Source organism: Physella acuta, unplaced genomic scaffold (genome assembly GCF_028476545.2).
Source record: "Physella acuta isolate Inbredline_101_S28 unplaced genomic scaffold, ASM2847654v3 ptg002120l, whole genome shotgun sequence".
In the NCBI taxonomy this organism is placed as follows: Eukaryota; Metazoa; Mollusca; class Gastropoda; family Physidae; genus Physella; species Physella acuta.
The window spans coordinates 54,325-69,244 of NW_026733621.1; the positions used below are offsets into that span (position 1 = coordinate 54,325).

General features: G+C 33.7%; 2 protein-coding genes across 5 annotated transcripts in view; one reads left to right on the forward strand and one right to left on the reverse strand.

The window, feature by feature from the left end:
- Positions 1–9,188, reverse strand: part of LOC131932256 (E3 ubiquitin-protein ligase TRAF7) — a 36,884-nt gene extending 27,696 nt beyond the window's left edge. The window contains exons 1-13 of one of the 4 annotated variants that reach the window (XM_059289115.1): positions 8,973–9,188; positions 3,930–4,046; positions 3,370–3,482; positions 2,743–2,820; positions 2,560–2,652; positions 2,379–2,418; positions 1,940–2,117; positions 1,705–1,780; positions 1,518–1,576; positions 1,282–1,393; positions 1,020–1,137; positions 635–708; positions 241–292 (exon numbers count right to left, since the gene is read on the reverse strand). In XM_059289115.1, the coding sequence (XP_059145098.1) occupies positions 241–292; positions 635–708; positions 1,020–1,137; positions 1,282–1,393; positions 1,518–1,576; positions 1,705–1,780; positions 1,940–2,117; positions 2,379–2,418; positions 2,560–2,652; positions 2,743–2,820; positions 3,370–3,482; positions 3,930–3,975 (1,039 nt within the window). In that variant the 5' untranslated portion in view covers positions 3,976–4,046; positions 8,973–9,188. Of the gene's footprint in view, positions 1–240; positions 293–634; positions 709–1,019; positions 1,138–1,281; positions 1,394–1,517; positions 1,577–1,704; positions 1,781–1,939; positions 2,118–2,378; positions 2,419–2,559; positions 2,653–2,742; positions 2,821–3,369; positions 3,483–3,929; positions 4,047–5,302; positions 5,345–6,566; positions 6,611–8,972 lie in introns of those variants that run through there. The other 3 variants (XM_059289117.1, XM_059289116.1, XM_059289119.1) reach the window with 3 other exon arrangements.
- A 2,925-nt stretch (positions 9,189–12,113) lies between these two features.
- Positions 12,114–14,644, forward strand: LOC131932253 (cyclin-dependent kinase 2-associated protein 2). Its single transcript, XM_059289114.1, has 2 exons — positions 12,114–12,277; positions 13,475–14,644. The coding sequence occupies exon 2, from the start codon at positions 13,495–13,497 to the stop codon at positions 13,957–13,959; it is 465 nt and encodes a 154-aa protein (XP_059145097.1). The 5' UTR covers positions 12,114–12,277; positions 13,475–13,494; the 3' UTR covers positions 13,960–14,644.
- The last annotated feature ends 276 nt before the right edge of the window (positions 14,645–14,920 follow it).

Here is a 14,920-nt window from a genome sequence, read left to right on the forward strand (position 1 = left end):
TAAATGTTAAATATTGCACTGTTACAATATGTTAGAGCCTACTACATGACATCAAATGACATTTGTTGTGGGAATAGCAAAGTTGTATAACCTAAACTTCTAGAATTCCAGTACATCCTGTGTACAATTTAATTCAACTAAGCTTTGTTTCAATGTAAAATATATCAGTGGAGATGTTACCGAACCAACAGACCCTGATATTAATTTAAATTGAGCTGTTGTGTCTAGATCAGGCCTTACCTCCAGCTGTGGCACCCAGGTTTATCCTCATGCTAATTTGGGACATTTCTTCCTGCAAGTACAGGGTTTAAAATGGTTAATCATCTAGAACTTTTCTATCCAGTTTTTTTTTATTGAATATCTACTTTTCATTAATTGAAGAACTTGATATTTAGAATTTTTGATTATGTCAAAAATTTTCAAAATTTGTTTAGTAAAATTCAAATTTTTATAAAGATTTACTATCATTAACAATTTAGACAGTTCAACTAATGGAATATCATTTACTTAATAATTTTATCACTAAAACTGATTTTAAAATTTTTAAAATTATTAATTTAATAACATTTATTTAAGAATGGCTATAAAAAGTAAAAATCAAACATTCAGAAATAAATGAACAAACACAACTCACTGAAAGGGCTGAAATATCTTTTCTGTTGTCCAAAATCTCATCAAATATTTTGTTCTGATTTCGATCTACCAGCTCTGTACATATTTAAATTCATCAAGTTACAACAAATATTTAAATGAGTATAACATAAAGCATTCTTATAGCAATAAATTTGTATTCATTTTATATTTATGTATTATTTGCTATAGTTTCTACACATAAATAGGTTACTCATTAATATAGAGAAACTAGAAAAAAAAATTAGAATAAGAGGGAGAAGCTCAGTATTATAAACTTTTGTTTTAACCCCCTTTAAAATCTCTAAATTATTTTTAACAAGTATTTTTTAAGCAATATGTTAGAACGAACTTAAGTTACTTAATAAACTGTAAAAGATGTTACGTGCCTGAGAAACTGCAGAATCTCATCTCAACATTCTTCTCCATGTTTTCCAGTCTCTCCGAGAGGCGACCAAGCATGGATCTCAGAAACTCAATCTCCTGGTCTTTTTGATTTAAATGCATCTGGGAATTAAAGCAAAGTTAAAATTTCTGTGCCCTTTATCACCAAGAATTAATGATAAAATTATGATCTAGCTTTAATTTCATTAGTTTGTTGTTTTGAGATAGATATTTACAAGAAACATTTTTGACATTGCAGATACTAACTTGTAAGTCAGCGACTTTCTCATCGATTCGATGAATAAAATCTTTCATTCCTTCAAATCTACAAGATTTCAAGTGCTCTTCCATTTCCTCTTGTGTGCCAATGAAATCGCAACTAGTTTAAATTGTAATTCAAATATTACTTTTACAGCAAAATATTACTAACCTAACCTCTTGTAACAGTTCAGAATACTAAAAAAATAAACGAAAATGTAAAAAAAAAAATTTAATAAATGTACCTATATTTCTTGTATGGGCAGTTGACGTGATTACAAGACCTTAAATGGTCATCCAGGTCCTACACAATAAAAAACAAAATGTATACTCAGAAAGAATATCTGTGATTTTTAATTGAAAATTGAAACTATTCCATTATTTTTAATTTTTTGTGTTTTAAAATACTTTGTATTAAATTCAAAGAATTACTTTCTTAAGCAGCTGGGGACACCCTGCGTTGTTTGGACATTCCACCGGCATAAAATCACAATCACTTTCATGGTCCCTGGTGGAGAAAACATTCTTCATTCAGTAAATAAGTCAACAAACTTTATGCTTTTACATTAAATGTACATTAGGGTTAACACACGACACTCTACATTATGATTCCCATCCCCAATATAATTTCCAGCAAGGAGAAATAAATTTGAGTTTAAATACATACTTTCGTTGACTCATTCTCAATTTCATAGGGCATCTTGTAGGATCTGCAATGTATTTCTTCAGGGCCTGGTCGTAGCAGCAGCCATACTTGCAGTGGATCATCAGCTCCCCAATTTGTTCTGACACTGCAATGTTAGCCACCATCACAACCAGTCGCTGTTCATCTACTGGGCACACGCCTAGAACATAATTTCACATCACATGTAGTGATTAGAGGATTCAATAATATTTTTAGTATCCTCACTTTTTCATGAAAATTTTGCAATATTTAAAAAATAAAGCTTTTTATGTGCCAATAAAGTTTTCAAAATATCTAAACACATTTTTGCAATATTTAAAGACTTTAGCTTTTAAAGTGCCAATAAAAATATGTAAACTTTTTTATTAGTTTTGCAAAACTATACCTTATTATGATTTTATAAACAAAAATGAATACCTACCATCTGACTTAGCTTGAACACAAGATTTGCAATAAGTGTGCTGAAAACAAACAATTTACTAGTGTTACAATTACATCTTTATGTAGTATTAGTGGACAGAACATTTATTTTCACACATTAATCAATGGCTTTAACTTGAGGACTTCAATGACACAAGTAAAATAGAAAGATGGCTGCTCACCCCACAGCTTACTATAACTGGATCCTTAAACACTGAATCACAAAGTCGACAATACAACTTTTTGTTGGGGCTGTCAACAAACACTAGAACTTCCTGAAATATATAAGAAGTGAAAGTAGTTCATTTATCTTCATAATAAACGTAGTATTTGAAAAAAAAAATTTTAATTGACTTATTTCTTACGTCTTCTTCCTCCATGATTGACCTAGCTGAGTGATTTGAGTTCCTGCGAGATGATGGAGATAGAAAAGCCCCACCAGCCTAAAACAAATAAAATTAAATAGCAGTGTTAAGTGTGGGCTCAAAAGGTTGTGATGGACATCACTGTGTCGAAAAAGTCCTAATGAATACCTTGTTTAAGTCTTAAATTGTATTGGGCAGCATATAGAAATGCTCAGTTCCTGATCAGTTTGCCATCACTGGGTCCACCCACTTTTGGTGACTATGTTATCCAGGCACATGGTTTTGTACTGGCTACACAGTTCACATGTATTGTGGTCACAGTAAAACACACTCTGGGGACTTCATCTACCCTATGGTCCTCAAAACAGTACTTAGTTATTTTACTGCTTAAATTTGTGACAGACTGCTAAGACATACTGATGTTAGTTGAGGAAATACAGGATTGCTGGGTAATGTGCTCAGTACTGAATTTTTTAGTCTCTATTTTATTTTCATTTTAGTCAAGTCTTAAGAAACTATTTTTTTTTAAAATAGTGAGAATAATAAACGTTCAAAAGTGGTTAATATTTTTATAACAATTGAATAGCTACGAAAACTGATGGATTAGACAATGTATCTTTAACTTACCTGAAGGAGGTAGCTACCAAAACCAGAATCTAATTTTATATGTGGCTGCTGTTCATCTACATTAGCTTCAGTCAGCAAACTTTCAGCATTAGGAAATACATCATCATCATCAGCTGAAAAAAAAACATATTCCCCAATCAGTATACGCATTTTATTTTTTTTTTAAGATTAAGTCAACATCACCAAAACTTTATAGATTTTTTTCAACAAAGTTTTAAATTCCTACAAGTTAATTTTTTTAATTAGACACTTATATTAAGTCACTTCAAATCTATTTGTGGTTGATGCAAATAATTTTAAAATATAATCAGATTTTGTAATTACATAAGTGTGGTGTGGCTAGTACATAACTCTAAAGTAAATAAATTTTCAAAAATGCTTTATGACTAGATGCAATAGCTATAATAGATACATTAATTAATATTGGTTAATATCAAATAGAAAAACTTGTATGCAGATGTTTCAGAAATTGGCTTAAATTATGCTTTTCAATTAAAATATTGATGCAAATGTTGGCCTATGAGATAAAAAAAATGTATAAAAATCAATTGTTTTCTTACCAAATTTTAGAAATGGAATTGTCTTGGCAGAACCTGCCATTGCCATTTTAAAGTTTTAATCTAACTGTACTACAACATGCTTGGCTACCAACAACACCAAAACTGACATCCTACATGCTGCAAAATAATGTATTAGTAATCAACTAGCAAACATAATAGAAACAATGTTTTTTTTAATAAAGAAATTAATTACTCTAAACATACTTCATAATTTTAATCTATATATATAATTCTCTTCTGGGAGACGCTAGAAAACAAGCTGTAAACGCGCTCCCTACCATCCCCACCTCTACATGGTCTTAGTGAGCTGTGGTTCACGCTATGTTTACCTTCGTGGAGTCGGGTTTAGTGACGGCTATTAGGGGCAGATAATTTAGTTTGAAACAATTTTAACCGTTTGGGGGGGGGGGGGGGGGGGGGGGGGGGGGGGGGGGGGGGGGGGGGGGAAAGGAAGGGGGGGTTATGGTCCTTAACGAGCTACTTATAGTGTTTTAAAGAATATTTTTCAGTGTCCAGCGTTGGTACTGTCGAATTCACAAATTATGAATTACTGAAAAGGAAAAAAAACAACAACTAAATAGCGGCGTATGTTATGCCGCGGGCCGGCTCGTATTTTTTAAAAAGCTACTATGAAATATCAGTTTTTTATTGACTGTAAGTATATTAACACCACAACGATCATATTGTTAGGTATAAATGAGAGGTTGTCCATAAATAACATCACACTGTTCTGGATAAATTTTAATCCCCCCCCCCCCCATTCATCTTCACCAAAAATTCTGACTCCCCCTTGAAAATGATCATTAACATTGTTCCTGTTGACCCCTTGGGGAGTATAGGAACGCAACCACACCTCACCATCATACTTGGCTAGGGTCAGCGACATTCCAGCCTCTGCTTCACTGACAACTAATCTTTTCAAAATGATGCGTCTCTTCTTATTAAAAATATTAACTGAGCTGTGTCAACATTACACATATGTATCAACTGATTTTACAATTTACAAGAAACTCTTTAAAACCTGTAAAATATTTGTTTTGAAAACCATCTTTCAAAAATAACACATTCTCCAAGCCCAAACCTCCACCCCCCCCTCCATCACTAAAGGCCATTGCCCTTCACCCCTAGTAGGAGTGTGACAACCCCTATAAAAGAAGATAATAATAATAAGAAGAAATTATTTTATTAAGAAGGTGCGATTAAACTTAAAAACTTTCTAAATTTGAATTCTTAAAATAAATGTAATTGTTAATTGAATTTACTAAGTTTAACTGAATAAAATTTTAATTAAACAGTTAGCTTTATAAATTATATGGGGTGGAGGGGGTTAATTAATTAATCATCAGACAATTCATCAGAAACTAATAACTTACAGATGTTCTATTGCAAGAAAAACAAGGAAATCATTAGTATAGCCATCCAACCCTGTACTATTTATTTTATAGTAGTCCTAAAGAATTTATATACTAAGGCCTAATTATATATGATAAACTTCTATATATAGCACAGAAAGTCAGGAAGACTATAAATAGTAATAAATACTTGTTGACTGTCATTAAATAACAGGGCTACATAGGCTTACTTTGTGTTGAGAAAAAATATAATTAACAGTTTTTTTTTTATATAAGATAATTTCACCTTAATAAAATAATGGTCAAACAAAGTGTTTAATATTCTAAAAATGAATTAGACAAAACAAATGCACTCTTCATGACAAGGAAAAAGATTAATTCTACATTTTTTGCTCAAAGTCTAAACTAAAAGAATATTTTGCTTTTTTACAACAATATGATTGTCTTTATTTCATTAAACAAAGGTATTTTTTTTTCTTTCCTTTTAAAGGCAACAATATTGTTACTTTTTTATCTCACATCATTGAATATTGTGTGCCAAAATAATATGCACCATATGGTTTTTAGACTAAGAATTCAGCCTGTGTTTCTTTTTTACTTTTTAGATGCCCCAAAACCATCAGCATGGCATCACTTGTTTAATTTTTGAGTTTTCTCTCCTTGAGTATATGGGTTGCTATTCCTACCTAATGATCCCCATCTGCCTAGGGCACAGGAAAACTCAGAACTTTCAGGTTAGGAGTTATGCACTCTACCAACATCAAAAGTTCAAATATTTCCTCAAGGCTCAATTAAACACAAGTATGAAATTATTCTAAAAGGTGTAGTAATCCATTTTTTAATTCATTAGCATCATTCCTATTAAGTTAATGAGTTTTCATGCAACATGCTAAGTAAGTAATTTAGATTTTATTTTTATTCACGTACAGAATCTTATGATGTGATACAAATTAAAATGTACAATTTCTTTATGGATTATGTGGTTCAAGATTTTGGTGAGATAGGACCAATCCATGAGCCATGAGTAGGCCTACTTATGAAAGACCTTTCACCTACTATATGTAACTATAGGTCATTAGCAGTTAATACTTTATAATGTAACCAGTAAATCTATAGAGTTTAGTTATATTTAGATTTTGGGATTTACTTACAATCTTTTTACAAATTTTAAAATTATAAAATTTAGTGATCTGATCAAGTTCATTATTAGGCCAATAATTTCTCTAAAACTAAAATCTCTAGAATTTCTATTCTAGCAGTAGGAGTTAATTTCAAGCAGAATTACTTCAGTAAGTTTAGTTGATCCATTAGACTCAACTGCATTTCTTAATCATATTGATGTCATTATGTGCAATATTAATTAGCCTAATATTAGGCCCATCTATATGCCTAATATTAATGACTGAATTAGGCCTATAGACATTATATTTTAGGGTGTTAGTAAATTATGAGACACAAAACACAAAATGGCGAGACGGTAAATTATGTGAAGGATGCGAAAACCACCGGTCACCTGACATTTTTGTCTCACATTTTCCCCCCAGCCTATACTTATGTTGGGTGGGGGTAAAATGCAAAGATATCCGCGAAAATTATACCACATACAGTGTAACAAGCTTGGTTGCATCAGATAAAAAAATAGCATACAGGACTATTTAATTTACGTATTACTAAAAACTTAAAAAGTGTTAATAAAACTGTTTTTAAAACAAGGTAATTAAAAAGTCTAGTGACAATTTTAGCACAATTTCCTTATGTTATCTAAAAATAGCTCTGTCGTAGCGTAAATCAAGAGCAGGGTTAGTAAAACCATTGGTTAGTTATTAAAACGTTTATTATTAATTTTTTTCAGTATTTTACATGTTTTATTTACAATAGAGTTACATGACTAAAAACCATTGCGCGCCTACTGAACGTGATGGCGCAGCCATGGAACGCAATGGCGCAGCTATTGAACGTGATGACGCGTGTGGTGTGGTTGGAAAAAAATGCCTACTAATTCGGTCCAAATTTAATTAATTCAAAAATTTTTTGTGACCGAACGAAAGGATATTTTTGAAAACTTTCTTCGGCAATATTGTTCTAAATTATGGCAGGAATCGATTGGTACATGTTTCAAGTCGCTAAGTGGTCTGGTTGCCGAGATATGGGCCAAAAACTGAATTTTTTCGAGGTTTTTTGGCTTTTCCGGGAAATACATGAAAGAAACCCGGAATTTTTATGGCCTATGCTCATTCTCGTAACTTGCTTAACATAATTGCTTTTGGAACTAGTCATCGATATTGCTTCGTTGAGGAGGAGATACGACTTAAAGCCCGGACACACATTCATCCATACATTCATTCATCCATACATTCATCCATCCATTCCCAGAAATGACGAGTTAATAAACGCAATTCTCCAGAATGGAAATTGCGCTAAAAAGTACAAGAAATATTTTGTAACTGGGGGAATTTTTATACTGGTGTCTAATAATAGAATCTTCTTAAAAAGGGGCATTAGGTTACTCACGGTTACTGGTAGTTAACTATACATGATTTGTCACAATTTGTGACACACAGCTTGCTAATGTCAATGATAACGGTTTGGTTTAACCCTATCCTTAAGAGAGTGTCTATTGGTACTTCACTACAAATAGCCTTCAGAGGGCTATTCGTACTTCGCTATTTTTAGCCGACCAATCAAATTTATTTTTAAATTCATTGTCCTGCAGTTTGTGTATCAGATTCAAATTTTGTGGATTGTCGTATCAGTTCCGGTGGTCGAAGTGGTTGCGCAATGGCTTACTAGTTTTTCGAGGCGTGGGTTCGATTCCCGCTGGCTCAGAGGGGTTTTTTTCTTTTTTTTTTTGCTTTTTTTTAAAATTTGTTTTTTAAGGATTAGGGTTTAGCATTAGGGTTAGGGTTAGGGTTAGGGTTAGGGTTGGGGTTAGGGTTAGGGTTAGGGTTAGGGTTAGGGTTAGGGTTAGGGTTAGGGTTAGGGTTAGGGTTAGGGTTAGGGCTAGGGTTAGGGCTAGGGTTAGGGCTAGGGTTAGGGTTAGGGTTAGGCATAGGGTTAGGGTTAGGGTTAGGGTTAGGGTTAGGGTTAGGGTTAGGGTTAGGGTTAGGGTTAGGGTTAGGGTTAGGGTTAGGGTTAGGGTTTGGGTTAGGGTTAGCGAGATCTAAAAAATAATTAGTTCTATATCTATACAGCATGTAAAAGATGAAAAAGGGAATTCAAGAATTAAAAAAAAATGCCGCACGCTGATTGGTCAGAGTACGAATAGCCTTCATAGGGCTATTTGTAGTTTACTACGAATAGCCGCAGCCATCCTTAACCTCCAATCCTATCATATGCCTAGCCCTAATTTCTAACCATAAATAACTAGTCGAGATTAGTGTATCACTATGATTTTTTTTATAAGCCAAGGGAGTCTAGTAGTCTAGTAAATTAGGGTTGTATGGACATGGTAGGACCATGGTTGGGGTTAGGGATAGGGACGACAGGGTTAGCATTGACATTACTAATGTCATTAGCCAGCCATGTGTGTGTTTATTTAATTAACAACCAGTAACCTAACACCCCCTTTTTAAAAAAGAAGATTCCATTCTCGGACATCGGCGGCATAAACATTCTCCCGATAAATCTATATTCTAGATCTAGATTCTAGTTCTAGTCTATGATGCTGACTGAGTGAGCTATTTCCTGGTACCTGCTCTACTGCTCTGGCCTAAAAAAAGTAAGATGACAGTGTATTTTGTGTATTGTCTTGAAGTGTGTTTCTAGACTCCAGACTTGTCTCAAAGCCGTAGCTTCTAGATCTAGACCTAGATCTAGATCTAAATCAAAAGCAGATGTGATGTTAAGAACTTGTGCTGTTTTAGTTGTTAGATTTAGACTAGATCCAGTTTTAGTTCTATGGGCTATATCCGAGGATAGAAATTTGGAGCTCTTTCTTTTTAAAGATTATTTTCAAACACTGTTTGGGCCTTGGTTTAATTTTTTTTTTTTAATTAGGCCTAGCCTAGAATCTATCTGATTTATACTTGATTCTAGGCCTAAGGGGTCATCCATAAATGACGTCACGCATTTTTGACGATTTTACCCCCCCTCACTTCCGTCACATTCGTCACAAAAAGCCAGACCCCCTAAAATGACGTTACACCTCAGCCTACAACCCCCTCCCTCCAAATTGCAGTTGAATTTTTTTTTTAAAACGTCGTTATTTTTCCAAAATCTTGTCTGAACTCTGTCAAAATAGCCTATTTTAATCAATTCCTAAACTAAAAATTGGGTGTGGCGAAATATGCCCTTGTGGCAAGGCCCCGGAAAATACGGAGCACGTCCTCCAGGAATGCCCTTTATATAGCTAGGCGCGAGTCTGACACTGGCCCCTGATCACCCCACTCAGGGAAAAATTATATGGGGCACCTGCTGAACTGGAGACCACAGTCCGGTTTATTCACGAAGTTGGACTTGTTGTCTAAATCCTCCACCATATTCTCAATATAAAGATCGAAGAAGAAGAATCAATTCCTATTAAAATGTATTAAACAGTTTTCTAAAACGCGAAATAACGTCTAAAATTCGTTTTCTAACATTGCTTTTTTATAATGCAAAAGTGTGACGTCGCACCATCTGAACTCCCTCTCCCCCTCATCACACACCGTCACAAAATTACCGACCCCCCCCCCTACCCCCTTCAAGTGTGACGTAATTTATGGAGGAACCCTAAGGAGAGAGAATCGCGAATATATGAAAAACAAGTACATTGTTCCTTTGTAACCTGACAACAAAGAGGGGGGGGGGGGGAGAGGGGACGAGGGAGGTCGGCAAATCACGCAAAGCGTGTCACTCGGGGGAAAACGAGTGTGACGTCTTTTATGTACGACCCCTAATCTAGGTCTAGATCTAGTAGTACTAGCATGTGTCTCCTAATCTTTACCATTTTGTTGCTTTATAGAAACTAATCGTTAATTTGAAGACATGTAAAAACCTACTGCCAACGAATGGAAACAATATATCAATATCTAGATCTAGTCTGCTTTAAGAAAAAGGTGGGGGATGGGGTGAAGTGTGTATATGTCTCTTTAAATGCGGTACAGAGGCGTATCCAGGTTTTCGTTGTAGGGAGAGCGAAAAGAGCAAAAAAAGGCGCCGAACTTTTAACACGTTCTATATATATATATATATATATATATATATATATATATATATATATATATATATAAAATTCCTAGCTGTATGTCATTACTTCGCTATGATGTAAAATAAATTGAAAGTAGCACTCTGAAGAAATAAGAAAAAACACACAATGTAGGCCGACAAAACAAAAATTATATCTATCTAAACAATATATATATATATATATATATATATATATATATATATATATATATATATATATATATATATATATATATATATATATATATACACTACAACCATAAACAATGAACGTAACACAATCTGTTTTGTAATTCTTGTAAAAAAAATTTCTTACATAATAATTCCTGGGAAATTATTTAAGACAATAATCACTCTCTTAATATAAATATGTATATATCTACACATTTAATTATAAATGTCAAAACAAATAGATAATTACTTTAGAATATAATGAAATTGTTTAACACTATTCGTGTTTACCAAATGTTTTTGTCTATAATCAAAATTTAATATATCGTCATCATAAATGCCAAAGTATTACAGCATAATGAAAGTTTTTAAAATCAGAGTTGGTATAAAAGCAAGCTTTTCGATGTATTAGAGATTCATTCGGATTAACAGCCTACATTTACCTAACTAACTGTTTTTTTTTTAAAGTTCAGATCATATATTTTAATTAACTACTGCTTCTTTGTGTTCTTTAAAGATCATTTTTTAACATAGTGATAGGTATGGGTTAGATCCCTGTATTGATCACACACCGATCTTTACTGGTAATTGCAAAAACAATATTCACAGAGTTTTACGTTTAAAAAGCTAATTTTCTGGCGGCATGGTACTTTGGTACATCATTACGCCTTTTTCTACATGTACTTAACAGATCAGTTCGGGGTGGGTTGGGGGGGGGGGGGGTGTTCAACTTCATTCGCCAATGTCCGGTCACTTTAGGTCAATTATCTAACCCAGTGTATACCTAGGTGGGACATTAATGTCGCTCTACACAATTGTGGTGGTGAGGTGTGTGTCTGGGGCCGGGGGGGGGGGGGGGGGATAACCAACTCAGAGTGAACATAGAGTCAGTTTTTAGATAACTGTTCTAAACAGACATATATATTACACAAATATATTTTACACAAATATATATTACAGAAATAGATTTAAATAAGTAGTAGTGGTATTATAACAATATTTTTTTTACAGTGGGGTCCATGAGGGTGGGGGGGGGGGGTGTAACTGTTAATACGTGTTGTAAACGTAGACACTACTAGACTAGTACAATAATGCTTAATTGCTGCATGAAAAGAAATCTTGTGATTTACATAGATGTGCCGACCAAAAATATTTTTTTAACAAATGTCATTGTTTAAAACTTTGAGTTTAAAAAGTTTCCAAAAAGGCGCCACTTTGCTGAAAATGGCCAGAGGGGGAGCGGCCGCTCCCCCTGCTCCCCCCCCCTGCGTACGCTACTGATGCGGTATTATTGAAAATTAAGTTAAAATTAGGTAATGAGAAATTATGCAAATGTTATTTACAATTCCAGTTTATCTAATTCTAATAATATATGTGAGATTTTAATTAAAAACAGCATGAAATGGTAGGCCCAAAATTAATAACTAGATCTATATAGGCTAAGGAATATCGCGGTCAATGTTTTCTATTGCTACCACCATGTTTAGTTACTTAGAGAAACCAAAGCTGTGTTATTGTCATCTTAGGCTAGAATCTACTTTGTTTTTTTTACAACAATCAGATGCTTGTTCGTTTGAAATATTACAGTTTTAGATATTAAATACTAAATACAGACCAAATACTCAGTTTTCTTTTAGATTCTATATTTGCAGTGTTAAAGTAAGTCACCACTGCGGCTGATATTTGTTGAATCGACGCTTTGAACCGAACTTTGTTGAGTGACTTGAGTTTGAGTCTTTGAATTTTGAATGAATCAAATTCACTCACTGAGTCTCACTCTATTGAAAAGCAATGGGTGACCCCGATTGTACTTATCCATAATTATAATAAACTAGGCCTAAGCATAATATTATTAGAATAATAGCCTAAAGCGTAAAATATCAAAAATTGATTCTATAGGCTACTACTTCACTGAGATCAGTTAGGCCTAATAAATGGCTAGCCTAATAATTTTAATTTAACATAAAATTAATTTTATAAGACCGATGCTAGCCCGAAAAAGATATGCATGCACAATGGAGAGAAACTACGACTTGCCATCGCGGCGATGTTTTCGGTGGTACTGCGCATGCGTGTGTTTACAACAGCAGAACCCTAACCCCAATCATATCCCTAATCCTACCCATAACCCTAATTCTGACCCTAGCCATAGGTCACTGCGCATGCGCAGAACTATCTTTTGCTGACCAATTGGAGACGTTGGGGAGAAAAATCTTTTTTCGAGTAGTCACTTCGATTTTATAATTAGGCCTAGGCATTCAATAAATTAATAAAATAATTAATAATTGGGCCTAGGCTAATGCACTTTGACCTTTTTACGACGAAAAAAAGATCTTTTTATAAATTGAAATAACTGCTAAAATTCAATTTCCAACATTCCTTTTTTATTGTACAAAAGCCTTGAATGACAGCCCTTAGGGCTTAGGTTAGGCCCATAGATTTTATTCTCTTGTAGGCCTATACTTTTATAAATTTGAATGATCGGATATTGAAATATAGACCGAGTTATACTATAAAGTATAGATTATAGAATTAAAAGAAAAAGAAAGGTAATGTTTATTACTTCATTTTGCTTATGATCTGGTTTCTTTACACAGAAATATTCTATACTATTGGTATAACTTTAGTCCGTGAAAATACATAGTCATCACTTGGATAAAAAATGGTTGTGGGGTGTAACTCTAAAGCTACAAAAGCCCAATCACTACAAAGTTTATGCCTTATAGTATATTATAAATATAAATTCACGAAGTGAGTCTTGCATGTGCAACTGGTATTTTGTTTTTATCAGATACCTTTGTCACCCTTGATTTCTGCACAACAATAATGTGCCTTATTTTTTTCCTATTCTCTTAGCTTCTCTCTTTTGTACCACTATGGCAGATGAGGAAACAAGTAGAGCTGATTCACATCACAGTAGCTCCCCTGCAACACCAAGTATAAGTAACCCAGGAACACCAAGATCCGAAGTTGCCCAAGACATTAGAGCAACACCTCCATTGGCAAGAGCAACCCCACCCCTGGCCAGGGCCACACCCCCTTTAGCAAGAGCAACACCTCCACTAACACAAGTTCAGCCACAGCTACTGCATGGGCCACCTGTTATCCCAGTGAGAACCATTACACAGGCCCCTCCAGCCCCTTCCCCTCTGGCACACTTGCATCACCACCAGAGTAAATATGCATCTCTCCTTGCTGTTATAGAGGACATGGGAAGAGACATTAGACCAACTTACGCAGGCAACAGGAGCTCCACAGAAAGGTTGAAACGAAGTATAGTCCATGCAAGAATTCTTGTCAGAGAGTGTTTGATGGAATGTGAACGGAGTGCTCGCACCTAAATGTTTCATTTTATCTATAAATTATAATGAATATTTTATATTCAGATAAAAACAATAACATGACTTGAATGTTTTAAATGTTGTGTGCATGTACATATATTATTAACAGTTTGCTTATGTCTTTTTAATTTCAACAAATGTATCACATTCTATGTATGTTGTAACAATGACAATTTTAAATAGAAAATCCCATATCTTCTATGAAGTTTGTTTTTAAAAGTTACATAGCACACTTTTTTTTAAATTTTATGTCATTCAATTATAAATTAACTTAATTATGATACTGCTACTTTTTAATTTTAATATTTATCATTGAGGCTAAAATTATTATACCTTGAAAATAATCTGGTAACAATGGCAGAAAGTTTGGTGGCTGTATTGTTAGTCTTATATTTACCATACTAGTTGGTTTTTTTTATTGCAAAACAAGTTTACTTGATAATAAGTATTGCTTGAAAATAGAATTTTTAAAATTGTATCTACTTACTGAAGTGAAACTGGTTTAAGTTTTCAGCTCTGTATTTTTGTGCTCTTAATTTTAGTTGTACCATTTGTTTTATGTCATTCTATTTCTTGGTATGAAAATAAAAATGTAAACCTTTTAATTAATGAATTAATAACACGTCTATTAAAATGTATTATTGTAAATTTGTCAAGTGTTTATTTTAAGTAAAGTACGGTAACCAGCATGTATCTGTATTTGAGTTTTCATTTTTCTGACAGACATGGCATTGTTGTATACTATTGTAACTGCTGAGACTTTCTACCCAGAAATCAGGAATCAAATTTTAATCTTGGTATCATTGTTCAAATAGCCATGATCTGGGTGAAGCATATTGCTTTTGTTTCTTATTTCATCAGGTAAGGCCAAAGGATGAAAGGCAGCAACTTTATTTTCCACTTTTTAGTTATGTGTTTGAAACGAAGATGGCACTACATAGGCACCGTCTAAAATAGTAAA

Excerpts from the sequence above, each read along its gene's own strand:
- LOC131932253 (XM_059289114.1), top strand. The coding sequence starts at position 13,495 with ATGGCAGATGAGGAAACAAGTAGAGCTGATTCACATCACAGTAGCTCC.